Genomic DNA, 25,488 nt, shown 5'->3' on the forward strand with positions numbered 1-25,488 from the left:
TTAAATTAGTTTTCTTTTTTTTGAAATGCGTCTCGTGGCATAACTGCTGAATGGTGGGTTTTTTTCCTGAGCAGAGCAATCCCATGGTACGTCTGGACGGCAATCCCATACAGGAGGCAACCAGCCCAGGGAGGGAGGTGAATACTCAGTTTTGTTGCAAACCTTGCGGTGGCCGTCGTTTCTCAGCTGGTTATTTTATCTCTCTGTACTCCGGAAGAGGATCTTGACACAGACGGTTTGCAGAGCTGTTTCAAGCTGTTCAGACAGCTCAGCCACAATATGCTGCCTCAAATTGTTTTGTTAAGCACATGCATCAGATGTACTTGTTTGCCTTGAAGCTATGAGAACCACAGACCCTCCTGAGAAAATTCAGCTTCCACATAGACATAAAGAGCTTGACAGTGCTCTCGAATGTACCCTGCTGCACAAGGCAGTGAGCTGCAAACCTGCCATGGCCCATGAAGCTCTTTAGGTTTTAGATGATATCATTAGTTACTGCACTCCCAAAGCTTTGACATCTAGAAGCTGAAGCCAGAACACCTGTGTCGCATTATGTCCTTTCAGGATCTAGGTACTCCCTAGAGCTGCAGTGTCTTGGGGATGGGTGCCGAGACCCAGGGCTGCTGGGGGACGCAGGAGCTGATTCCAGAGTGAGGCAGGGACGTAGAGCAGGGCGCAGTCCCCGCTCGGCCAAGCCTCCAGTTTGAGCCGACGGGGTATTTCTGTGGGTGCTCGGTGGCATGAGCGTGGGAGGGAGGGCAGGGACTGCTTCTGGCTGGCACATGCCACGGGAGACACAGCTCCCAGTCAGCACAGCAGCACTGAACCATGGTCAATGGTGGTGTGTAAACATGAAGGGTGATGTTACCTGGCAGTCAGCCTGGCGCCGAATGATAGAGCAGAGGTGTGACGCTTCTCCGCCTAGCAGTACAAAAAGAACAAACCTCATCTGTCTTAGAGTGAGAGCGCCATTGTCCCTTCTATTTAATTTTCATGCACTAAATACTGAATTCTGGCGGCAGCGATGCTGCACCTGCTTTCCTCCTCCTCTGCGTCCAAGCACAGATGCTGACACCCAGTGGCCATGGAGTTTCTAGCGCCTGTACGGGATGGAAAACTTCAGCAGAGATGCCTCAGCCGGTGAGATACAACTTCTGCATTTTCATTTCCTCAAGTGCAAGAGGAGTAAAGAGCTGCTGAGAGGTGCAAGCCTTGTTTTATGTCTTTCAGCCATTGGCAGGTTATAGTGGTTGAAACACTTCAAAATCTTGCATTTAGAGGCCAGTCAGAAAAATGAAAAAATACGAGGATGGAAAATGAGGAAACAGAAGGTAAACTGGTTTTCAAATTATTCTCTTGTTAGTAGCTTGAAATAGACCTAAGTGAGAGAAGGAGGGCGATTTTGTGAGTTCAGAGACCTTGGCATTCGCCTTCCCTGTTTTGCTACTTCCCCAAAGCAGTTAGAATATGACAGATGCAAATTGATTTTACATTTCCCTGCAGCATGCACAGGATCGTGCTTTCATATGTTTGACAAGTATTGACATTCTCTAGGGAAAAAAAACTCTGTAGGAAAGGTTGCTTTTCATTCTTCAACAAATGACTCTAAGACTTTATCAGTCAAAGACAGAAAGAAGACCCTAAACTCAGGGGTATGCAAAGGAGTTCTCTTTGTATGTTTGGCAAAGACATGCCTCACCAGACATTTGGGGCTAAGATGGTAAAAGCACCAGGGAACCCAGACATGAGCAGGGAACAATAAGAGCAGAGTATGCCAAAGGAGGAATTTTGAAAGTGCTTTACTGAAAATATTTATTATGGACTACAGCAAATTAATTAAACCACTGTAATGCAAATACTGTGTGAAAGAAATACATAATTAGTGTAATTCTATAAACAGGCAAAAAAGCGCATACTACTGAAATTCTAGCAAGGCTCAGGATGTTAGGAAGGACTAGCAGCTGGCCACCTATTAGGATTAAATTTTGCACATGCTGCAGATGTGCTGCTGTGAGAAAGGGGGTGGGGCGGTGTCTTGCTGCTGCAGCAAGGACCCTCTGCCAGGGTGAGTTTGGTGAGCAGGGAGCCCCGTGCCAGGGACAAGCCCAGCTTCCCTTACCTAAACACTCCTGTAAAGCTGCGGCATACAGATACCATAAGTAGATGTACTTAATTTATCACACTGTTACTAGGCAGGTTTCTAGGCAGGCTTCAGCCTAACTTTTATATTTTGTGGTTACTGAAATAGCTCTGATCTTTTCTGGGGTGAGGTCTAGCTGCAGCAAGATACAACATCCATTCCTTTGCCACCTCTTACCTGCACCCATTCTCGTTAGTTCTTCTTCCCTTCTTACCTCTTTTTGGACAAAATTAGACTAGAAACTTTAACCCACCTTAAACCCATCCAGGAGGCCGGGGTTCCCGCACCGTTCTTCCCACTCCGAATGCCTGTGCTCAGCGTTCCCACATGGTGAAATGGGTGAGATCACATCAGATGTACCCAGGGCAGCAGGGTGGGCTCTAGCTGCCCACCTCAGTTTTCCTCTGGGGGAAGTTCACAATGTACTCATGTGGTTTTCACTAGATGTTTAAACTTCTTAAGAGGTTGGCAGAACATCAGAGGCCTACCAGGAGTTATTTCCAGTAACGGCAAATCTCAATGGGACTCTTTCCAGTAGTTTTCTCTAGTGCTTTTTCTGGTTTTAACCATTATTATTAGTGGAGTAACTGTCGCCCTTGTGCCAGTTCTGAAAACCCATAACCCAAATGCTACCCAGTTCTGTATGTGCCAAAGTCCTCTAGTTCCTGAAAGTACCCAAAAACCTTAGAATGAGCTTGGCGGAGCATCTCTGCTCACCTGGTGTTGCAGAGCAGCACATCCAGGCTCAGTCCTCCCAGAGACTGCCCTGCCCTGATGGCCTTTTGCTCTGCAGGGAGGCACACACAGGCCAGCCTCCAGAGCAAGTCAGAGCAAAATATTTGCGCTGTGCCGGCCAGGGGCAGCTGTGGTGAAGGGCTGTGCCCCTTGTCACTGCAAAAATCCCGCTGGAGACCAGAGGGGGAAGGAAGGAGACTCTGCAGCTGGCAGGAGGGCACCAACCAAAGAACTGCTCTCTCCCATCACACAGAGGAGGAAATGCTGTCCTGAGCCTCCTGCATCTGGCCTGTTGTATGAACCATGCATTCCCTTGAATTGCTCTGATGAGCATGTTTTGGAGATGTCTGCAGGGCGAGTGTCCCTACATTGGGGTGGGGCGCTGCTTCTGGGCCAAGCCAGCTTTATTCCTGCTTCCTTTTGCCTACTGTGTTAGATCGGTCAGTGCCTTGCAAGTCCAGCTCCCTTCTCCAATTCTAATGTGCTGCAATCATCACCGTAAAACACAGTATTTCAATGCCTGTTGCATGCTTATGGGTATTTTTAAATGTAAAGCCATCCCATGCTGGCTGGCCAGAAGCCTCAGGAGACAATAGAGGCAGAGGTTGTGTCTCATCAAAATAACAACAGCCAGGAAACTTCATTTCTGCTCCAGTCTGTGCATAGACCATTTTTTTCTGGTGCTCTCCTCCTTTGGTTGCTCCCCAAATAACATTGGGTTGTTGCCCATTTAGCAGTGGAAGCAGCTGATAGTGACTGAATAATTTTGCAGTTGGATGTGTAAGACAGCACTTGCTGTGTTGATTGGATTAACATGGCTTTTTACATAGCTGATTGACGCAAACTTGATTTTCTCACTGAGCTTCCACTGTTCACTAGAAATTCCCAGTTTGAATAAATGCTTCTGCAAGAAAATATGTTTTCTGGGTTGTTCAGATGAAATGAAAGCACACTAAATCTCTGGGTTTTAGTTGGTTAGTCCTTTGACCAAAAAAAACCCCCAGAATGGGCTTGGAGGACAGTGTCTCATCTAATGCTGACCTTTTTTAAATATTTTTATCATCATCATAAAGAATGGTTCCTTAAAAATCAGTCAGCAATCTCATCAGCTGAATACATGGTGCTCAGAGACATCTTGGGTGCTTCATTGAATTCTGGTACCAGTGGAGCTTCCTACAGAAGTTCCCGCACTGTCTTTGCCAGAGTAACCCTCACTTCTCTGAAGCATCTGTCCTTTGCAGTAGCTGTGATCATGCCTTTTTACAGCAAAAGTTTCTCTCCAGGCCTCCCCACTTCAGCTTTGCAACATATAAGGCATATCAGTTAACGAAATAAACAGTTCACGGAGCTCACATTCAGCATTCAGATGCTCTCAGCAGACTGAGTATTTGGGAGCTAGGAAGATGAGGTGAGAGCGAGGTGGGGTACAGTGGCTAGATGCAGGTGTTTGTACCTAGCATTTTTTGTGAGTGAGGTGCTGCCCTTCAGTGTGTGTCCTGTTGACAGATTTCTAGAGTCCTTAAATGAAAAAACCAAACCCACAGAGGAGCATGTTATCTTTATTCATGGCAGTTTCCACTGCCTCCTTTTTCTCCCTTGTCCTGTTACCAGAAACGGCTCGCTCCAGGGGCAGTTTAAAACTCCTCCAATGTTTTCCTGAGCCCGCTGAGGACTTGACTTGCAACAACAAGCCCCACTAATGGAAGCAGGAAGGGAAGACCCACGTGGACTACAGAAAGCTCAGGGCTTCTCAGCTGTCCTTGGGATGATGTTCTAAGAGCAATCCATCAAACACAAGTGGTATGGTAGTCGCAAGCAGAGTTAGCATCCCACCGATGCATGCAGTGGCTTTCCTGCTGGGGATCTGAAATGGGCACAGACTGTTATTCCCAGCACCAAGAGTCAGCTGGGGACACTCTACAGCATCCTCGTCACACATCGCTGCATCCCAGTGGCAATGCAGGAAGCATTCGCTTTCCACAGTTTTCTTGCTAGCATCTACACTTTGTTCCAATTTCATAAACCAAAACATTTGAAAGGTGGATACAAAACAAAGATGGAGTGTGTGCCTCCGAGCATTCAACTACCAAATCTCTGAGGACAACACAAAGGTATTTCTATAGTCAGTTCTCCTTCATCAGTGATGCCTTAAAAGGCATATTAGAAAAGCTATCTACTTGCTTACACTATATGGTCATAAGGAAAAGATAAGTTATCAGTACTAGGGGATTGGTTCTCTCTAAGTAATCCTTCAGACCTGAAGAAAATGTTATCAATACCAATAATTTGGATATGGGCAAATTCATCCACTTCATCTGCTTTCCTCATGTGCCGTCATTGGCATGAATGCAAATGACTGGGATGGGAGCACAAAGAGAATGAGGCCTTAGCCCATAAAAATGGCTTTTCTTTAACACAACCACTACAAATCTCTGCTGCCCGAGTGGTTTGGGGCAAGATAATGCTACTATTTATGCTGCTGCGCATGCAAGCAATGTTCCTGCATTTAACAGAAGTCTGAGCTTGTATGAGCAGGATTTGGGTCTCTGCTGTGAGTTTATGGGTTGTTGTAAGGCATTTCATATCAGGAACAGCCACACTTACAAGGTTGTTTCCTGAAAATAAACTGTTGTTTGGTGTCCAATCTTAAAGCATCTATTAACATTTGGCACTTAATATTTAATACGTTTTCATTTCTAACTGTAGTCTGAGACACCCACATAAAAGCACATTGCATGAACAGGCTGCCTTGGTGCTTACCTTTTCTTGCACTGGCCAATCAACATAAATATTACAAGGCTACTTGACAAACTCAGAATGACTGGAATGAGGATAAATAGCTGCTTGTCCTCTTTTCTGGACACTGCAAAGATAAATGACAGCAAATAAAAAAATGCTAGCTTCCAGAACGGGTCATATTACCTCTTACAAAGCTTGGGCTCAAATGCAAACTCAGTGTGTCCACATTTGTTACCCTTTCTTTCTTTGTTTCTTTCTTTCTTTATTTATTTATCACAGATACATCCAGGTATATGTTACTGTATAGGGTAACATACTCCTTCAGCACCACTATGTGCCTCTTCCCTGCCTTCTGCACCTTGCAGCAGAGCCAGTGCACTCGGAGACAGCCCTATAAAGCCTATGGGGTGCAAAGGTGCTGATCCGTGGTGTGGGGCAGCCAGGAGGATGCCCTGTGGAGAGACACCGAGTAACATGTGCCCTCTCTTGCGAAGCAGTCACTCCTCCATCACAGCTGTCCTTGTGCAGCGGGGAAAGGTGCTGGTGCAGAAGCGTTAATATTTTGGGGCTCGCCAGCTAAGTGCACTGGAGATGCAAAGCTGTAGGAATGGCTGTGCTGGAGTAGGCTGACACTAAAGCAGGATCCCGGCTCCAGTGCTGGACACCAGCAGATGCTCATGGCAGCCACTGGCACTTGGTCCCAAACAGGCTTTATAAAGGGTGTAAAAGAAATGCTGGTTACTTTCGATTCCATACCAGAGAAACACTCCTGCGTCCATTCACTCCAAAAGCCCTGGTCAGCACAGAAAATATTTGTTCTCCCCCTGACACGAACACATGAAATGTGGCTTTGATTTGCTCTGGAAATTGTTAAAGCAGTCTCCATTTGGGTTGACACAGACTGAGAAACAAAACAGAGAGAACAAATGTCAAGGAATTACGTGTCACCACCAGTAGTTCTCTGGCATGGCCAGATGTTTCTGAACATAATCTCCAGGCTCTGCAAACCCTTGGATTATGTTTTGGCGGTTTTAAATGATTTCATAATAGTTTTGGACCAGCTAATGCCAAGAAGATTACAATGGAGATGAATCTGAAAATACATACATTCTGGGGGGCACCATCGTGTATGTTGCCATTTCTGCCTGTTAATTTATGGAATCTTTCATTAAATTAGCTAAGACGACTCATGTAGAATATAGCAATAAAAGAAAAAATTTCCTTCAGATGCCCCCTATGATTAATTAGTTCTTGCCATTTTTGCTATCAAAACTGCACCTGGATAATGTACAAGGAAAAAGCACCATGCATAAAAGACATGTTGTGTCCCAGGCCACTTCTTTGGAGAGACTGGATTTGTAGTTTCATTGGACCATCATCACCATTTCCATGATGACAGCTTTCTGAGAGAACAGGCTGGAGGCCTGAGAAAGCAATTGCTCAGAGACTCATGCTGGGATGTGTTACTGCTAAAGCAAATGCTGCGGCTGGATGTCAGGGTGTTAACTAGGAGCACGTACAGTGGAGCAGCTGGTCAGCACCAGATAACGTCTCTGCACAGTCCGTGCACAGGGTAGCTAACACCCCATCTGCAACTCAGTGTGAACCCCAGTTTTCCGGCGTGCCTCCTCGCTGCCGACCATCAGGCAGGGCTCCCCACCCCGTTCCCCTCCCTGCGGCACAGTGCGTGCCGTCCCTACCGCCCAGGCAGCCTTGGCCTCCTCCAGATCTTCTGCCAGCTGAACCTCGTACTCCAGGCACTGGGGCGGCGTTTCGCCACCCGGCGGGTCCCACGCCACGTGGAGCTCCTCAGATGCTGACATGGAAACCACCAGCTGCTTCGGGGGCGAGGGCTTTGCTGGGGGGCAGGGAACACAGAGAGAGACGGTCAGGCGGTGCAATCAAACAGCTTCTGGTGGGAAAGGCTTCAGGTTAATCACCGCCAACCCCTGCCCCTTTTCCCTGTTGATGTGTTTTCTGAGGTCCCATTGCTATCAGCCATGATGCTGCAGGAGCAGGATGTCACTGAGGCTGGAGGGTAGTATTTTTATTTTAACGTGACATGTGGGCTGGGCTAGGTCCATTACTCTGAGCTGCGGTGCAGGGGTTTTAAAATGCTGGGGTGCGAGTGCTGTGCTTGGCACCGCTGTGCCCTCGCGGTGTGGGTGGCCAGCCCTCCCTCTGCAGTAAGACACTGCAACAGTGTTGGCCTGACGCTCTCTGCATCCCAGGAGAGGCTCTGGTTCATGCCAGATGCTGAAAACCACACATGAAGCACATGGCAGCACTAATTGCATGCAGAAATCCTGCTTATTAGCCCAGTGGCTTAACTGGAGGACTAGCTATCTATCCCCCTGGCATTTACATATGGGTAAATGCATCAGCGTGGTAAGCGCCCATAATAAAGAGTGCATATATTGGGTTATACATCATGCTGTGTTTTGCTTCCTTTCCCTGTCTCTGATGGGTTTGAAAACCACTTTTGCTCTGGCAGACCCCATCACACCTTGCACTCAATTCTCTCCAGCCCTTAGCTTGGTTTGAACAGAAAATCCCAAAGATCTCTCCCGTGGTTGCAGGAGCAGAGCAGTGGTTTCAATTCCAGCAGAAGTAAATGAAGCCACCGCTGTGGTGGTGCTGCTAGAGCCAAAAAAACCATAGCCGCTCTGTCATCTGCCCAGCAGACCATTTATGTCCCAAGTTGTCCAGCTGCCAAGCACAGCACTTGGAGGCACCCACTGATCCTCCAGGGTGGGTGCTGAGTGGTGGTGCTCACTTGCAACCACTGCTGGAAACTGAAGTCCTGTGTGGCACATGCCACAGTCCCTTCTCCAGGGGGAAATCCACCCAGACACATTACAGCCACCCATCTACAAGAGCACACATTTGTTTGAGCCCCCTTGTGCAAGACGTGAGCCTTGGGTGTGTGGTGGCCATGCGGGTCCCCAGAAAGAGCCCCAGTACTTTCCTGCCGGTGTTACCTAGGTTGTGAAGGCGAAGGGTGACATACAACGGCCGTAGCAGAGTGGCTGCCGCTGAACCATTGACACAAACGTTCAGATCCTTATATTCTGCCTGGCTCAGATTTTGCAATATGCAGCCGATGTTTATATCATGATCCTGAATATAGTCATCACACTGCACCGCATGGCTCAGTCCCTCGTACCTAGCAATGTATTAGGAAAACAGAAAGAAAAAAAATAAACACAGCAATGGCAGTCACTACTTGGATAAGGCCTTTTTTTAAGATTGGACCTGTCTCGAGTATTGCCTATATCCTACCCACACTTTGCCTTTCACAAGTGATCCAAAGCACAGTGTTATGCCTCTGTCACCTGGACTACTGCTATGGGAAAAGTGTGGGGAGGAGAAAACAAACCAAATTAATATGCACAGATGGCTTCCCAGGTTGGTTTGTAGGCTGTGTCAGCCTCGCCTCACGCCCATTCCTGGAGCACAAGAGGCCTCACGAGGTGCCACTGTGTGAGTGAAGCCGGGGCAGGATCTGGCCCTTACTCACAGAGGCAGCCATCCTCCCATGCAGCACTTACGGCAGCATCAGCTACCAACTCTGGAACTGCAGAAAGGTCTCCTCCCAAGCCAAAATGCAGCAGTTTGTGGCAGGTGACATGTCCCATGAATGTAATGAGGGTTAACGAGCTGCTGTAGCTGATTGCTCGTAGGTCCCATGCATCTACATGGACATGTAATGGAAACCCAGGGGTGGGAGCGAGGAAGGGTTCTGCTGGTTATTAGCTAATGTGCAACCACGACCCAATCCTCTCAACCTGCCTCCTGTCTTTTGGGGCCACTCCCCAAAGCTTAGCTGCTGCCCCATCCTGGAAGTACTAGGTGGTGTTTCATATTAGCTTTTAAGACTCCTGCTGGTTAGTGCCTGGTTTTGTTACAGGCAGTTTAAGGGTGGGTTTGCTGGGGATTTTTTGTGGGTTTGGGGGTTTTTTTTAAGGAACAAATCATGAATTTCCATGGTTTCCTTCAAGCAGACCTTTGTAGTTAGCAAAATGTTTTTAAATCAGTGTTTCTGCTTTGAAGACCATTTCCAAGAGTTACATGGAAACTCTTTTTAAAAAGCAGCTATGATTTTCTACACGTAGCCCAAAGGTGTGAAACCCAATGATTTCCTAACTAGTCATCCTTACCATAGTGTCATTGGAATTGAAGCACAAATACAGCATTTACTTTGCCCTAAACCACTAAGTCTGGCTTTGTTTTTCTTGCAGAACAGAATCATCAGGCAGCAGTATAAAAAAATGACTGAGAAACATGCATTATTACTACCTTTCAGCAGCATGTTTGCTTGTATGAAATGTGCTAAGGCTATGAAAATATATTTGAAGACTAAAACTGTTAGTTGCAAAGAAGCCCTGCTCTTTGTATAGGTTTCACTGAGCTTGGTAACCTCCTGCTGAATCCTATCTTATAGAGATATATGCACTGTGATCAAGGGAAATGTGCAGCCAGAATGATCCGGGTATGTTCAGCAAAGGGAAAGCACAAGGCTTCGTGGTGGACAACATGCAGAAAGCACTCCACGGGTGTGAATAAAAGGCAAAAGAGGAAGGAAGAAGGCACTCCCTGTAGAAGGTCAGCATGAGCCTGATTTTAAGAAAGGAAGCAGGGATTTGGTATTTCCTTGCCCAAAGGCACATGTTGCTTGGAGCATTATTTCTGCTCGTTCTGGGTGGATCATGTAATAGCAATGCCTGAGACGTTCACTTGATTGCTGCCTGAATGTTTTTCTATTTTGCTGAGACATACCAATAATATAGCCCATAATGTACACCACGAGGAGCGAGGAGACCTGGTTGCCAAGTGCACTTGAGGTATTCCCAGTTATGATAGACACAGTGGAATTTCTGAACCTTTGATTCCAGTTTTCCTGTCAAATAAGAAGGAAATAACCACTATTCAGCAATGTACCAGTCAGGCCCAGCAGAAATATCATTTTACATCTTTGAACAATTGTGCTGCAGTTGAAAGACAAAAAAGCAAAAGAAAAGGCCAGTCACCATTATTAGTTTTGCTGCCAAGTGCTCCGTTTCCTATAACAGCCAGTTCACTGTACCTAGAGCAGAAAGATGTATAACTGACCTCTTCATTCAGCCGTGGAGCTCGTGCGGGGCAACCCAGCAGAGCCAGGGTACGGGCAGAGGGAAATGAGCCCCAAGGATCCAGTAACCACAACCACAGCCAGTGGAAGCAGAGATGTGCTGGTGTCTTACACTTCAACAAGCCCTGCAATGGTTTATCCACCCAGCAACCCTCAGGCCAGCAGTGGTTCATGCAACAGGCTCATGCAAACTGCAAAACTACACCAGGTGCTGAAGGCTGCTCCTAACCTTGCAATGGGACCTGAAAGGTAGCATAAATCCAGTCACTTTGCACCTCCACATCATCAGTACACCGTCCTTCCAGCAGTGTTTGCACCTTCACTTCAGCAGTCCTGCTGAGGTCAAATCCAACTCTGAATTTTAGCTTCCTAGTAAAAATAACCTGGTTGAAAGACAGGCTTTATAAGCACCTCTTTTGTCACTAAGCGGACTGCAGAATTAGCTACCATGGCTCCTGCTCTAGCTGTGAGTAGGCTCATTTGTGTGCTTTAACGGTTCTTTACATTTCTGTCCTGCTTCTCGTGCCCAGTGCTTCTCCAGCACTCTCGTACCACCTGCTCTGCCCAGCCTCACCAGCTTTGAGTCCCTCCACCTCACAGGACACCAGCAATGACAAGACAGAGCAGACTGTGGTACAAGGGATCCCCACCAGCCAGGAGCACTGGGGAGGGTCTGGCGAGGAGACCACCGTAAATCCAGATAACAGGCACTTGTTTGTTACGTGAGGTAATCAGAAACAGAAGGAAGAAAGAGTCTTGTAACTGATGGTTCCCACGGGAAGCACCGCCACACCCTGCGAGCACGGAGCAGCAGCCAGGCAGCGCAGTGCAGGCTCACCGCCGCATGCCGTTGGGCTTAGCCCTTTGTGGGATGTTTTGAGCAGCGCCTCTAAAGGTATTTCTTTTTTTTTTTTCCCTCAGACTTACTCCCCCTTACTTTACGCAAGGGAAAAATAACAAGAGTTGTTGGCAAGAGTTACAACAAATGACGAGAAGGAGAAGGTGTCGCATTAGCCCAAGCAGGACAGAAGTAATGTGCCGTAAAATGCATACATGTGCTGCAGCAGGAACTGCAACGGCACAGCCCACAGTCAAGCTTTTTGTCAGCAGTCCTGGAGTGTAAGAAAGAGCCATGTTGAGCCATGTGTTTCTAACAGACATTGATGACTCTTGCTTCCACTGATGTCCCATGGATTTTTGTCAGACTGACTCTTCTTTGCGACCTTATCTGGGGTCAAGGTTTTGGCAAGGTACCAGAGGTGTACTTTTCTACTTTTTTAGGCCTGCCTTGTATAAGATACTTTTATTACATGTGATTTATGGAATTGTTTTTTAAAGCTGCGTATTTTTTTTCCTCTGTGCTTTTAAAATCCTAGTTAAAATCATCATAGAAGAATCTGCACAGCTGCACACTGCTGTGTGGCTTGGAGTGTGATGTGCGTCATTGACGGATGTCAGGTCAAAGAGCCTCGTTCCATGCTCTTGCAATTACAACTCATAACTGAAACAGCATGGGAGGTACCCTGCTCTTCCACCTCTGCAGGTTCCCGTGGGATGGCTGTTTGTGCGTGGCTGAGCACAGCCTGGCAGCCTCTTTGGGTTGGGGGGAAGGGGTTGCAAGGGTGTCTCCTGTGAGAAGCTGCTAGAAGCTTCCCCGGCTCCAGGTCGGACCTGCCGCTGGCCAAGGCTGAGCCCATCAGCAATGGCGGTAGTGCCTCTGGGAGAACATACTTAAGAAGGGGAACCTGCAGCGGGGAAGGAGATTGGAATGTGAGAGGAACCCCTCTGCAGACACTGAGGTCAGTGAAGAAGGAGGGGAGGAGGTGTTCCGGAGGAGGGGATGCCCCCGCAGCCCGCGGTGAGACGGCAGGCTGTCCCCCCCAGCCCGCGGAGGGGAGCGGGGGAGCAGATGCCCACCTGCAGCCCGGGGAGAGAGGAGCCCACGGCAGAGCAGGGGAAGAGTGAGGAGTCCTCCCCCTGAGGAGGAAGGAGCGGCAGAGACAACGTGTGATCAACTGACCATAAACCCCATTCTTCGTCCCCCTGCGCTGCTGGAGGGAGGAGGGAGAGAATCTGGGAGTGGAGTTGAGCTGGAAAGGAGGAACGGGTGAGGGGAAGGTGTTCTAAGGTTTGGGTTTACTTCTCATTACCCTGCTTTGATTTGAATGGTAACAAATTAAATTGATTTTGGTTTTTCCCCAAGTTGAGTCTGTGTTTTGCCCGTGACTATAATTGGCGAGTGATCCCTCCCTGTCCTTGTCTCAACCCACGAGCGTCTCTTTATATTTTCTCCTCCTCATCCAACTGTGGCGGAAGGAGTGAGCGAGTGCCTTCATGGTACCAGCTGGGCTGAAACCGTGACGCAGCCTTGGCTCTGCCGCCTTGTGCGGATGAAGCGGATGACCAGCTCATGCAGGACATGCCGAACCTGTTCACAGCAAGAGGCTGGGATCCACAGAACTGCTAACCCAGTGGGACTGCTCCTTCTCTCTCTCCCTGGTCTCTGGAGTTGGCAAGCTGTCTAGCACTCCTGCTTCAGGATTGTGCAAAAGTCCTCCCTTACTTTCAGGACACCAGTCTGTATTTTGGGTTGTTGGGGGACGTCCTCAGCATTTTTTTCATGTGTTCCTCAGTACCTTGTGCCAACCAAACAGCTTACTGATGTGTTTCTCCTCTCCCCACTCCATTTACCTTCCTAATCCTGCAGCAGCTTTCATCTTCTAAGCACTCCCAAAATACATTCCTACAACCCTTTCTGTACTGTGCCTGTCTGCTATTGCGCTGCTACACATCAATGAGAGAAGACTGACAATTTTATCATACAGCTGAGTTAGAGTCAACATATCTAAAAGACAAAAGTAAATGGTAATTAGAAACACACTTCTGGATAAAGGGAATGTTAGAGAATTAGGCTAATTAATTAAATTTAATCTTTCATTTATTCACCACTTTGCATCCCTAAGGATCTGTTGACACTGCATTTCAGTTCAAGCCCCATAAAGACTTTCTAAAACGTGCAGTGCCTTTTACAATGAAGAATGCTACCAGATATTATGGGATTATTTTTGGCAGCAAGCACCACACCCTCTGACAGAAATAGCCCCTCTCTGGCTGCTGCTGCTGTTACATTTTGAAACACATTCTTATCTGGCAAAAGATTCAAATAACTGGAACAGTCTGTCTTTTTCATGGAAAGCTGGAACTGTTTTGGTACTACTTCTCCTTCAAATGCAAACATAAACCTATGCAGAAACTAAAGGCAGACCAATAGCCTGGATTTAAGAGGATTAAACCGTGCTTTGTCTTACCTTCCAGTCTCTGTCACCAGCACTGCGATATTCAAACCTGTATTTTACTGTGCATTCACTGAAGGTTTGTACATTGGGTGGAGGTTTCCACTCTATATCGAGAGAACCTAAGAGTCCAGGATCAGTGATCTGAAGGTCTTGTGGGGGAGCAACTACATTGAAAACAAAGCAGAGGGTAAAACGGAGTGTCAATGTAAAGAAAAAAAAAAAGTTGTGACATTTGAGGAGATGACAAATGCAGCTGCTGGATGTGGAGGGAAGCACTGCTGGTCCAGGTCCAGCCCTGGCTACTTGATAGCCTGTTCTCAACAAACAGACATAAGCTGTACTCCTGTCTACCCACCAAAACCCAGTTTTTGCTGATGCTCAGAGGAAACACTCAAGGGCCATTGAAAAGACACAAAGAATGCCACATCTTCTTTGACACTCTTTCAAGATGTTTTAAGCAAAACTACTGTTCTGGGATGACCTTTCAAGTCCTGTATTTGCTTACTTTTAACTCCTAATGTTTACCACTGTCAGGACAAGTATCCTTGCAAATATTGCAGCAGATACACCAACATAGAATGAAAGATTACAGCATGCTGTCAGGGATATTTATGTTCCTGAACTGTAACAGACACAAATCACCCATATTTCTTTAAATATTCCTTTCAAGTATATTGAAGATTAATGAAAAAACCAAGATAAAACCCATGCAGAAGCAGAAAAGCAGAGAGTTGCTATACAAAAATATGCTTTTACAGCCAATCTGGCTTTTATTAAGCTATTGTAAGGTGTATTGCTGCCATATGTTAATAAATCAGCATATATTATGGATGAATTCTGTACTAAGACATGCTTCCTAAAAGCCCAGCTCTGTATGGAGCTGTCATTCATGTTTCTTCTAAGGAAACTTTCCCAAATGAAACACACCTTAGGCAGCAGTCTTAAGATCCCACTTTACCCAGCATGAAAAGCTCCATGGGAGATTTGTTGTTACGTTAGATGGCAAAGTAAGATATCATGGCAATGTATTTAGGGGGGTGCTGGGGCAAGAAACAATAGACTACAATAATGTGGAGGAAAACTAGATTTTTTTCTATTTTTCTGTGTAACAAGTAAAACACTCTCCCTCCCACCAGCTGTGAGTCCCATGAATGCAGCCTGGACTCAAGAGGGTGGTGGTGGGCTTGCTCCAGCGCCAGGGGCGATGGGGCATGGCCCTGCATGTGCGACATCTTGTATTCAGCAGCCCCGTGCTCCTGCAGGAGGCGAGGGTCTGATCTCACCATGCTATGACAGGCACAGATTTTCCAGCATGAGCAGAGGAGGGGGAGTAGGGGCACAGGCAGCTCTGCCTGTGCAAAGAGAGCTCAAGCTGGGCTTTTGGTGACCATCAGAGGTAGGGGGGAGGTTAGGGCATCCCACACCTCCTGGGTCTTGGCAAACATGCAAAAGATCCAGGAGAGGGTTAAGCAGCGTGGGGGACAGCAAGCCTGCGGGAATGGCGCTTGAAGACCTGCAGCTGCTAAAAAATGACTCAGTGGCTCATCCAGAAAGGCCATTTATAGCTACGCCAAGGAGGGAAGGGGGAGAAGGCGAAGGGGTCTTCCTCCCACCGGCCAGCCCGGGCTGAGGGCCCGCCAGGGCTGGCATGAGGGAAGGTTTCCACATCGCAAGCGCACCACGTCCTAGAGTCAAACCCTGTTATGGTGGCTGGCACGCGTAATTTCCATAACAGGCTGGCCGAGGAGATCTGCTGGCAGGGCTGCAGGCTGGACTCGCCTGCGCTCAGGAAGCTCCTCCTGAGTGGATAAACGCTGAGCCTTGCAGCTATGCAAACAAGGAAGCAAAAAGCTACTAGCCTTTGTCATGAGCCTGGTAATAAGCTGTCAAGAGAGGTTTAGATTGGTCAAAACCAGAATTTCTTACTGGAAAGTTTCCATCCTGAGCTTGAACAAGACAGTACTATTTTTTCAAAACAATTGCAACTGTAAACAGCAGTTCTTGCAAAATAATTTTTGAATGGATTTCAGAGGGAATGGCAAAGCTTCTTTCTGGGATGTGGCTTGCGTTCTGGAATTTGATTGTTTTTTAAATGTCAGCACTGCCTCTTGCAGTTTCTCATTTTCACAATATTACATGACAAACAGCTTCACTCACATCATTCATACAGAACACAGGACTAGAAATACTCTGGTTTGTTACTGAGTCTTGAAGGAAAGCTGCTCCTGAATGTTTCTTGAGGAAAAAAAACCCAACAACTTCTCTACCCGATTTGCATGGCGGTGAGTCAGGTAGTGATGTGCTGGCTAGACAGCCGCAGCCCTCATGGCCACCCGCTCCTGGCTGCTGTGCACACTTACTCGAACATCCCAGCTTTGATGATGAACTGCCTGCTTATCCCCAGCTGCCTCCTGCTGCCTAGCCCCATGCCATGTGGTGCCTTAGGTGGTACAAGCAGCAGGCAGGTTCGCTATTTTCTGCCTATTTTGCCAGTGGAAAAATGGCAGCCTGCCACGTGCTCCCCCTATCTTCTATGTCTGCACTTCTCGGCGATGGTCAGAGAGGTACAGGCAACTTCTGTGTTTTGAGAAGCCCATTTTAAAGGCAATGCTGCTTTGCTTGTTGTGGCAGTGGCACGTTTGCTGGCAGCTTTCTATGCGTGCTGGCTGGCAGGACAGGAGCTTCTCAGTGCCCTCCTGGCCAAGTTTTCACCTCTCCACCATGCAGCAGCTGCAGCAGGGATGGCCAGACCTACTCGCCATCTCTCTGAAGAAGAAAAGCTTTTGGGTGCAAAGTCCCAGCTCCCAGAGGCCAAAAGTGCTGGAGCTGTCGGGTGCAGTACAGCAAAGAGGTGCTCAAGGGCTTGAAGCAAAGGGTGCTTGAAGTGCCATTGCCATGGATCATAGCTTGCAAAGCAGTATTTTTTTAGAAGAAAGTATTATTCTCCAATTATGGATAAGACTTGGATTTCTTACACCTAGCACAGTCTGTCTGTCTGGAACCACATTCAGGAGCATTTATGTATCCACGTGGTATTTATATTTAATAACTCTCTATCAAACAATATACCAAAGGCAGCTTCTGGTCCTTTTGAAGTTACTCAGAAAAATATCCACTAAACACACAATATATTTACACAATTGATTACAGGTTTATAAATCAGCCACTCACTGTTAACACACACAAGAAAAGCTTCAGTTGAAGGACTAACTTCATAAAGGGCCCCAGTTAACGTGAAGCCCATGTTACACAGCAATGCAAACGACACGCCGGGTTTTACCTGTGGTGTGGGAGGAGGAGGAGGAGGAGGAGGACGACACCACGCAGCCCCACACCAGTGCCACAGAGAGCGTGTAAAGCCACCGGAGAGCCATTCCAAGGTAGGACGGCAGGGATTCCTGCTGGAAGGTGTGTGGCATCAGAAAAGCAGTCCTGCAGCACGTGTGCAAGGAGGCTGGAGAAATAAAGCAGCATTGAAAGGCTTCAGCACATCAGTGGGGCCCTGGCATTCCCTCTGCAGGGTGAGCACTGACAACAAGTGCCTTTTTACTTGTTTACCAAGTCTGATTAATCATTTCCCAGAGGACTTTTTTTATTTGTAACTTTTGGGGCTGACAACACATGGATGACTTGGGCTTCATTTGAAATAGTTTCTGGCTAGCTAAGCACATTCTCCAAAGGCACGTCAGCCTGTACTTCAGTCACCAAGCCTTCTGCTGCATGTCTTCTGTGGAAAGAGTAACGCAGCCAAGCAACTAACCTGCCTGCCATAGGAAGTGCCTCCGACCAATGCCATTTTCATTTAAAAAAAAAACCACAAAATAGAATGCCTGAGCATTGCCTTATTCAATTCGATAAATAGACACATCTTATGCAGCTGTCACCAGTGCTTTTGGCTATCCTGTTTAAGGATTTGGTGACCAAAAAAAAAAAAAAAAAAAAAAGGAGATAATTTCCTTTCTAAGTCACCCTCCAACAAAAAAACCCGAAATGGTAGGAATGCTTCTGAGAAATCTTAGTTGTCATGATAATTTTGGAAGGGGAAAGATTTCTGTTCCTGAGCAGGTCTGCTGGAGGGAAGATGGAGACTGAGAGGGAGAGAGGAGTAATTTCCAGGGGGGACTTTTCTGCTTCCTTCAGATTTCATGCTGAAGGTGGGTAGGAATCGCTGCTTATGGACACACCAGCCCAGCCTGCTTCCCTATGCCAGAAAGCACACGGATTACAGGTAAAAAGAATATTATTTTTTTCTTTAATTTTTACATATAGATACAGGTATAGATATAGATTAGATAGAGGTAGGGAGAGAGAGATCATATAGATTAGATATTGATATCAATCTTTCTGAAAGCTTGAAACCACTGTTTTAGCTCTGTTTCTGTAAGAAAACGGCAACATCTACGTGAACACACACTGAGCTCTTTTCAGATTACAAACTCGCTTTACATTGTCTACAGAGCTTGGCAATAGAAGGTGGACTCCCAGGTCATGCTCTGGCATGGCTGCTTACTCCTCAGCACCTCTGGCTACAGTGCAACAATACGAAATTGCGGGTCTACTGAAAGGCAGAGCTTCAAGACAGAGGGACCTAGGGAAATCTGAGGGTTGGGGCCAACAAAAACCCCATCATTTGAAGAAGAAGTGAGGAGACAGGTTGGGGGTGAGGGGGGAAGGGAGTTTAAATTAACCAGAAATACTAACTGGCAACACATGGCAGCAACTAAAAATACATAACAGTTTTAACAGCTAATTTTCAATTTAAATCAATATCAAATCCCTCCAAGTCCATTACATAAGTGTAAGCAATACCAGTAATTTTTCTGTTTCACTGTGAGATGAGAACATATGGAGAAGTTCCAGTCAGAAGAAAGGACCGGAATTACTTCCTAACATATTGAACACAACATAAAACTTGTGTCAGTACAAACCTGGCTGTATGCATAAGTCTCTGCCTCGGAAAGGTCTCATAATTAAGTAGCAGGATGCAATGGTAAGGAGAGTTGTCTTACAGAGCCAGGAAAAGCATCAGCTATAACTCACAGCTGGTGAGTAACAGCATCTAAGGACTGTGCATGAATATTAGTGGAGGAAGCTTTTTCCATTTCCAGTACAATTAATTTTAACATATTCACACGGTTTCATAAGGCAAGTAAAAATAAACAAAGGCTTACACAGAAAGATTTAAAACCAGCAAAGTGCTCTTACCTGGACCTCTATGTACATGGCAGCCTGTCTGCCTCTGGCGTGCCGAGCTCCTTAGCAGCCTCATAGCTGGTCTGCTCAAAACTTTGCATTTTGTAGAAATTTGGAGGTTTTTAAAGAGGCCCGACTGTTCTCTTGAGGGATCAGATGCCACATTGCAACGTTACAGCTCTTGCCTTTAGACGCTTTAATAAGCCAGCACCAGAGATGACACTGATTTATGAGGTGTTGGTGCTAATTGTTGCTATAACTGTGCTAAAGTAGGTCAAAAGTATGTTTGAGATGTTTAAATGACTCATTAAATGCCAGAGGCTGCCTGACCCCTTGCAGCAGTGGCAGCACACAGCTGTCCCTGGCACCTGGGAGCCGCGGCCCACGCAGCACCTTGGTCCATGTGGCTCCGGCTGGCGGTCCCCTGGGGCCAGCCCCAGTTTGACCCACCACAGCACCTCGCCCAGAGCTTGCTGGCGTTACTGGCTCCGGAGACAATCCAGCTGCTCCTGCGCCTCAGGGCTCTGCAGAAAATACATAAAATTACCCATCCCCTCGCTCCTTTCCTGTGGACTAGGCACATCAGCACAGCTGGTCAACACGACCCTTGTACAGCCTTGCCTGTCACCATTTACATCATCTCTCCTTCCCTGCATCCCCCTGTGAGCCCTCCCTCACCCTCAGCCTGGAGCACCCTTTGCAAGGAGTGGGTGCTTCAACCACACCTGGTTTGCCCCAGGTGAGAGCTCTGATACTGAATACACCTCGCTGAAAAAACATCTCATGATTCCTGTTGCTATGCTAAAGGATCAGCTAATAAATGGGTGGGTCATTTCCATGTTGCCTTGCGTGAGTCAAGGGAAGTTGGTTGCAGCAACTCCCCTCCAGGAGGGACAATAAAGGACGTTTCGGGAAGACTGGAGGTGTGGAGCGCGTGCCCCAACAAGCAACGGGCTGTGGCTGAAGCTGGATCTTCCCATGGCCAAATTTAAGCATATTGAGAAACAGTTCAGACATACTAAGAACATGAGAAACAGCATCAGCAACTGAAGGAGCACTTCTCGTTAGGAAGAAAACTGCTCTCCAAGCACCTGTACAAGACTTACGGTATCACTGTTTGAATTGATGCTCCAATGAATGTGTTATTGCTTCCCACTTGGAGTCAATGGGAATGCTCTGGAGCAGCAAAGGCAGCATCAGGCCCCTTCCCACCTGCCAGTTATCCTCTCCATTTCACTGTGCGTGCGCAGGTAGATGCGCGCTCAGGCAGGGCAGCGCTGCCAGCCTGCTGCGTTGGCTGTGCAGACCTGAGGGAGGCACAGTCACTTTTCAGGTGTGAAGCCATTCCCATCACATCATAGCTATTTGGTTCTGGCTCCAGTAAGATGCTTTGAAGGTAGGTACCAATGGAACGAGCATGACCATCCTTCACACTTTGAACTTTTTGAACTTTCAAGGCAGTTGTAAGCAAAATTTCAGAACCTTTTTACCTTTCGCTACGCTAAAGATAAAAAGTGATCCCATACGTCTGGTTATAGCAACTGCCTCCCAGAACAGACACCAACTGCTGTGTGCACAGCTTTGAAAACAGATGAGAATAAGGAAGAGCACTTGGACTCTGAAGACCAGTTAGTCCTAATGGGCGCCAATGGGAGGTCTGAAGGGAGGAACCAGGAAGCCCATGACCCACTACTATCCTGATCTGCGGTGTCATTTGGTTGGGAAATGGGCCCAGAAAGCCATTGGGGGCTTTGCCCGTGGTTGCAGACTACTAGAACAGGTGAACATCCACTTGCTTTTCATCTTTCCAAAGCAAAAAGCAGCAGGAATGGGTAGTACAAACCCTGTTGCCTTGAGCGCCCATGAATTTTGGAGGTGAGGGGGTTATGGGTGAGTTCTCCCTTCGCTGCAGTTACACAGTGCTGGCTGTTTCCTTCCTACTTTCTGTGAAGGATGGACAAAAAAAGTCCCTTGTTGCTGGTAAATGTATGGTCCTGCTTTCAGAGTTATGCAAGATTAGGATTTAACATTCATGTATTTTCACTGTGTAAGCTACTTAAGCAGAAAAGGTCGCACTGGACAGATCATTTGAAACAGATGAGAAACATATGCCAGTAGGGTGAATGCCAGTTCCTGAGTGCTAGAACTGGGTCAGTTCCTGAGAAAATTAGGTTGGAAAAAAACATAGTTGGGGTTTGCAACAATAAGGCTCCATGACGCAGCCAGCAGCGCTGGAGCACCCAGGGAGGAGCAGTGAGTGGAACTCCTTGCTGAGAAGCGCCTGCCAGTCCAGCCTCCTCCCACAGCCCTCCTGCCTAAACCAGCTCCCTTTGCAAACTACAGATGCTTTTCTTGTCCCCTCCTTGTGCTGGTACCTGACGCTTGTGGTGCGTTCCTCCCCTTGCCAGTGTTAATGCAACGCCCACGCTGGTCTGGTCCGGGAGGAGGAGGTCAGCTGAGGGCAAGCTGGGGGGATCCGTGCCTTGTTCCAGCGGTGCTGAGTGGAGGCACTGCCCGTGGGCGGGAGAGAGAGCGGTGGCTCAGGGCACAGCTCTGCAAAGGCCACGTGCTCAGACCTCGGCTTATTTTGACCTTACTGGCTGTAGCTGCCAGCAATGCCCTAGCAAGCTGTGGGAAACAGAGGGCAAATCCCTGCACGTGCTGGACCAGAGCTTTGTGGCCTCGAGCTCAGGGCAGGGACAGCCGGGCCATTTGCATCATACTAACTATTCTGCAAATGGGGTTAAGTTGCAAAAAACTCCTGCATAAGGTGAAGGCAAGTTCATGGAAGAAGGGCGTAATAAAAACATACTCGCTTTGGCTCACCAGCAAGCCGCGCACGCAACTGGGAGGGTGCCCTGGCAAACCCCCCGTGCACCGAGCTGTCCCCAAGCACCGTGGCCGGCATAGCTGCTGGCTGGGCTCAGCCACCCACTGCTGTGCCCTGCGCCCACCTTTCCTCGGAGCCCCGTGGTATCGGCAGCAAGACACCCCTGTGCCCAGCAATGGGCAAAGCCATGGGGATCTTTTTCCTGTTTGCATGGCTGCCTTCCCCATCTCAACTGTATTTGGAAGCACCACTGACTTGTCTGCTTTGCTCACAAATGAGATTTTTGGGGGTTTATCAGCCGGGTGAGTGATCCTGGAGTCACTATGTGCTCACGAACATCTTGCAGGAGCTTCCTCCTCCTCCAGGAGCCTGGCCAGGTCCCAGAGCCTCACAGCTGCTCTACAGGGCCAAGATTAATAAAAGAGCTAAAGCTTTCAAAGACCAGAGAAGCCCCTGGGCTGGGTCCTTGGCCTCTGACAATTATGCTAGGCAGATGGGTGCAGAAATTAAAAAGCACTTCTATAAAAATCCACTTTGAGTATATTTGAGGAAATAAAGGAAAAGCAGCATTGTTGCTGAAACATTGTAACAGCAAAGCGATTAGCAAAGCTCATTACTGGAGCTAAGTCCAAAAAAATGAGCCAAATCTCTTTTGGTTAAAATATACTTGATACAGTCATCCCAGTTGTGCTAAATTGGTTCTGTCAAGCAATCCCTTGCCTTCTTATATTAAAATATTGGGACCTGATAGTTCAGAATAAAAGCTTTCAACTTTGCAATTCAGCTCCATGTTTAGAAGTAGCTTCCCATTCGAAAAAATAAAAATTAAAAGGCTCCAGCTATGAACAGACCATTTGGTACTGAACAGCATGTTTCATTTGATCCAAAGGGATGGTTTTGAAATTGCCAGTGGCAGGAAAAATCAATGACTTGTAAAAGGCTCTTAACTGCCTCATGTTTCAGGGAAGCCAGTTTCTTTTATATAACTTGCATTAAACAACCTCTTTTCAAGGCGCCGGAATAAGAGCCTCTGCAATTCCAAACAGACCTATGGCCTCCAGCACAGCATTATGAATTGCACCAAAAAGGGCATGTCACAACGAGGAGACATGCTAAGAAGAGGAGCATGGGGCAGTGGCGACAGACTGAGTGTTGCAAGAAAAATCCCCTTTGCTTTAATAAATTAAACACTTACTGCTTCCATGGGACTTCAGGAAATCATGGAAGGAATCCAGACTCTCTAGCAATGCCCAGTGTCAATATTTATTCTTGTGGTGAGTGGAGACCTCAGTTTTCCCTATTTCTTTGCTGATGGCTACTGTTGGGGACTAATCCTGGCTTAGATGGCATCTCAAAGAACGGACAGCAGCTGTTTGAATGTGCCTGTATCACGTAAGCCAACAAGGCGGCTGCCATAGAGCTGGCACCACTGAAATCTTTGCTTTCTGTAATCAATTCTGTTTTCAGACAGGTCCGTCCAGCCGAAAGCCAAACGTCACACACTCCCTCTGCCTTTCAGCTTACTCCGCTGCAGGTTACCTGCTGCGTAAGAGGCGCCCCTGACTCATCCTGATCATCTTGGTTTCCTGTAATAGCTGATGAAATGGTGTCTGTGCAGACAATGTCTCCTGCCTTGGGAGCACACTCTGAATGAAGCATCCACAACCTGCTGGCTTCTGTCTTCACATCACACCGAGTCATCGTCTTCTGCTCCTCAAGCAAGTTCTTCCACAACCTGCGCATGCCCTTTGCCCACACATGGACTTGCTCTGACTCTCCCTCCCATGCAGCTGGGCTTGAGCTGGGTGTTTAGCAGAGCCCATGAGAATAATTTCATTCTTATTGTGGCACAGTGGCAGCTTTTAACAAACAACTCGATGACTAGGTTCTACCCTACACATAAAATTTTTGTAGAAAAAAAATACGAGGCAGGCTGAGGAATTAGACAGCATTGACCAATGTGTAGGGAACCAGCCTGCAGCAGAGATGGGCTCCAGGGGCCAGGGATGTGCAGGGAGGGCTGTGGGGATGATGGGGACCAGCAAGCTGGAAGGTGATCCGGAGCACAACCAGGCACATCAGAGCCCAAGTTCTGCCGCTAAATGCACCAGGGCATTACAGGAAGAATTGAAATAAAGACACAAAGCTGGCAGAGCAACAACTGCTAATAAATGGGCCACAAATACATCCAGACAGAAATGCAAAAGAAGCTAAAAATCATCTCCAGAACAGGAAGGCTCTGACATAGCTCCCAGCAGGAGCTGGGGGGACAAAGAGCCACCCTACATATGCCTGCAGACAGAGCTCCGCTTCATGGCTGCCCTTGGCAGACCTGACTGGTCCCAGCATCATGAGCACCGGGTGCACTGGGGCCCTGTGGCTATGGCAGGCTCTGCCAGGGGATGCAGGGTTTATGGGAAGATCTGTGCATCCCTGGTGCCCAGGAAGGTGCCATTTCTCCTGTTCCTCTTGTTCCCCACCGTCTGCAGACTCGGACCTGTGCTGCCCAGAGGCAGTGGGAGCTGCTGGCCCCATACAGGGAAGCCCAGGGCTGCTCCAGGACCACTTTCTGTTCCTCAGGCAAGCGCAGACAGAAATAACACCTCACACCCATCAGACTGAGCCATGAGCCTGTCTGGAGCAGAGAACCTGAAAACATCCAAAGATAAATTGCTCCCATCCACACTGTCCTCCCCTGTCTGTCCTGCAGGTCGGGCAGGAACCAACCGCAGCCTCCTGGGCACCAGGCTGTGACCGTGTAGTTGCTCATTCAGAGTTACAAAACAACCTTCATTTGCTTCTTCCCACCAAACCCATCGGCTCCCACAGGTGGATACGTGGGTCCCCCAGCCAGCCCAGAGGCTGTCTTAGGAAAGACCGAAGTCTTCCCACCACGTGGCTTTGAGCCCAGCTGCAAAAATGAGTTTACCTGGAATGGCACAAGTCTTAAACCTTTGCGCAATCCTGAACCCAGCTCGACCTGCAGTTACTGGAGCGAGCAGAACAAGCTCCCCGGCTGTTTGCCAACGTGCTGTTGAAGAACTGAGTGTGCAGCACTGTGCCGAGAACCTCGTGCGGTTCCAAAAAGCAGCTTTGTCACCAGAGCAGTGTGACGGACAGCAGCCAGGATTTCAATAGCTACTTCAGTGCTAAATATAGGGGGGAAAAAAATGTCATCCTGCCGCATCCTCAGGGCTCTCCTGCTGGGATGGCTGAGCCCTGCCAGGGCCACACTCGGCCTTTTGCCTGTGATGAATGCCCAGGTCTCAGCCCAGCCTCCCTCCAGCAGGATGGTGCTGGCTGGCATCGCACCAGCATCCCACTCCCCACAGGTCACCTGCCCTGCCTTATGCCAGGTTTTTTTCCCAGCAGCATTTGGCCCCAAAAGTAGATTTGTGTTCTGCTTGTGGGTTTTAATCTTCTT

At 47.8% G+C, this 25,488-nt stretch overlaps 2 protein-coding genes across 17 annotated transcripts in view; one reads left to right on the forward strand and one right to left on the reverse strand.

The window, feature by feature from the left end:
- Positions 1–14,022, forward strand: part of HTR2C (5-hydroxytryptamine receptor 2C) — a 119,132-nt gene extending 105,110 nt beyond the window's left edge. For 3 of the 16 annotated variants that reach the window (XR_007509405.1, XR_007509407.1, XR_007509409.1), the window contains exons 10-12: positions 75–1,140; positions 1,231–1,331; positions 4,487–4,573. The gene's annotated coding sequence lies outside the window, so the exon portion shown is untranslated. Of the gene's footprint in view, positions 1–74; positions 1,141–1,230; positions 1,332–4,486; positions 4,574–9,855; positions 10,398–11,666 lie in introns of those variants that run through there. The other 13 variants (XR_007509410.1, XR_007509412.1, XR_007509411.1 and 10 more) reach the window with 9 other exon arrangements.
- IL13RA2 (interleukin 13 receptor subunit alpha 2) lies at positions 4,986–25,053 on the reverse strand. The gene is made up of 9 exons (XM_049827547.1): positions 24,994–25,053; positions 17,322–17,495; positions 14,054–14,205; positions 10,975–11,128; positions 10,394–10,514; positions 8,596–8,780; positions 7,315–7,472; positions 6,371–6,515; positions 4,986–5,738 (listed from the first exon to the last, which is right to left on the reverse strand). Exons 2-9 carry the CDS (start codon positions 17,458–17,460, stop codon positions 5,632–5,634), a joined length of 1,161 nt encoding a protein of 386 aa, XP_049683504.1. The 5' UTR covers positions 17,461–17,495; positions 24,994–25,053; the 3' UTR covers positions 4,986–5,631.
- Between the last annotated feature and the right edge of the window lie 435 nt (positions 25,054–25,488).

The sequence above is a fragment of the Accipiter gentilis genome, chromosome 24 (genome assembly GCF_929443795.1).
Source record: "Accipiter gentilis chromosome 24, bAccGen1.1, whole genome shotgun sequence".
Taxonomy (NCBI): Eukaryota; Metazoa; Chordata; class Aves; order Accipitriformes; family Accipitridae; genus Astur; species Astur gentilis.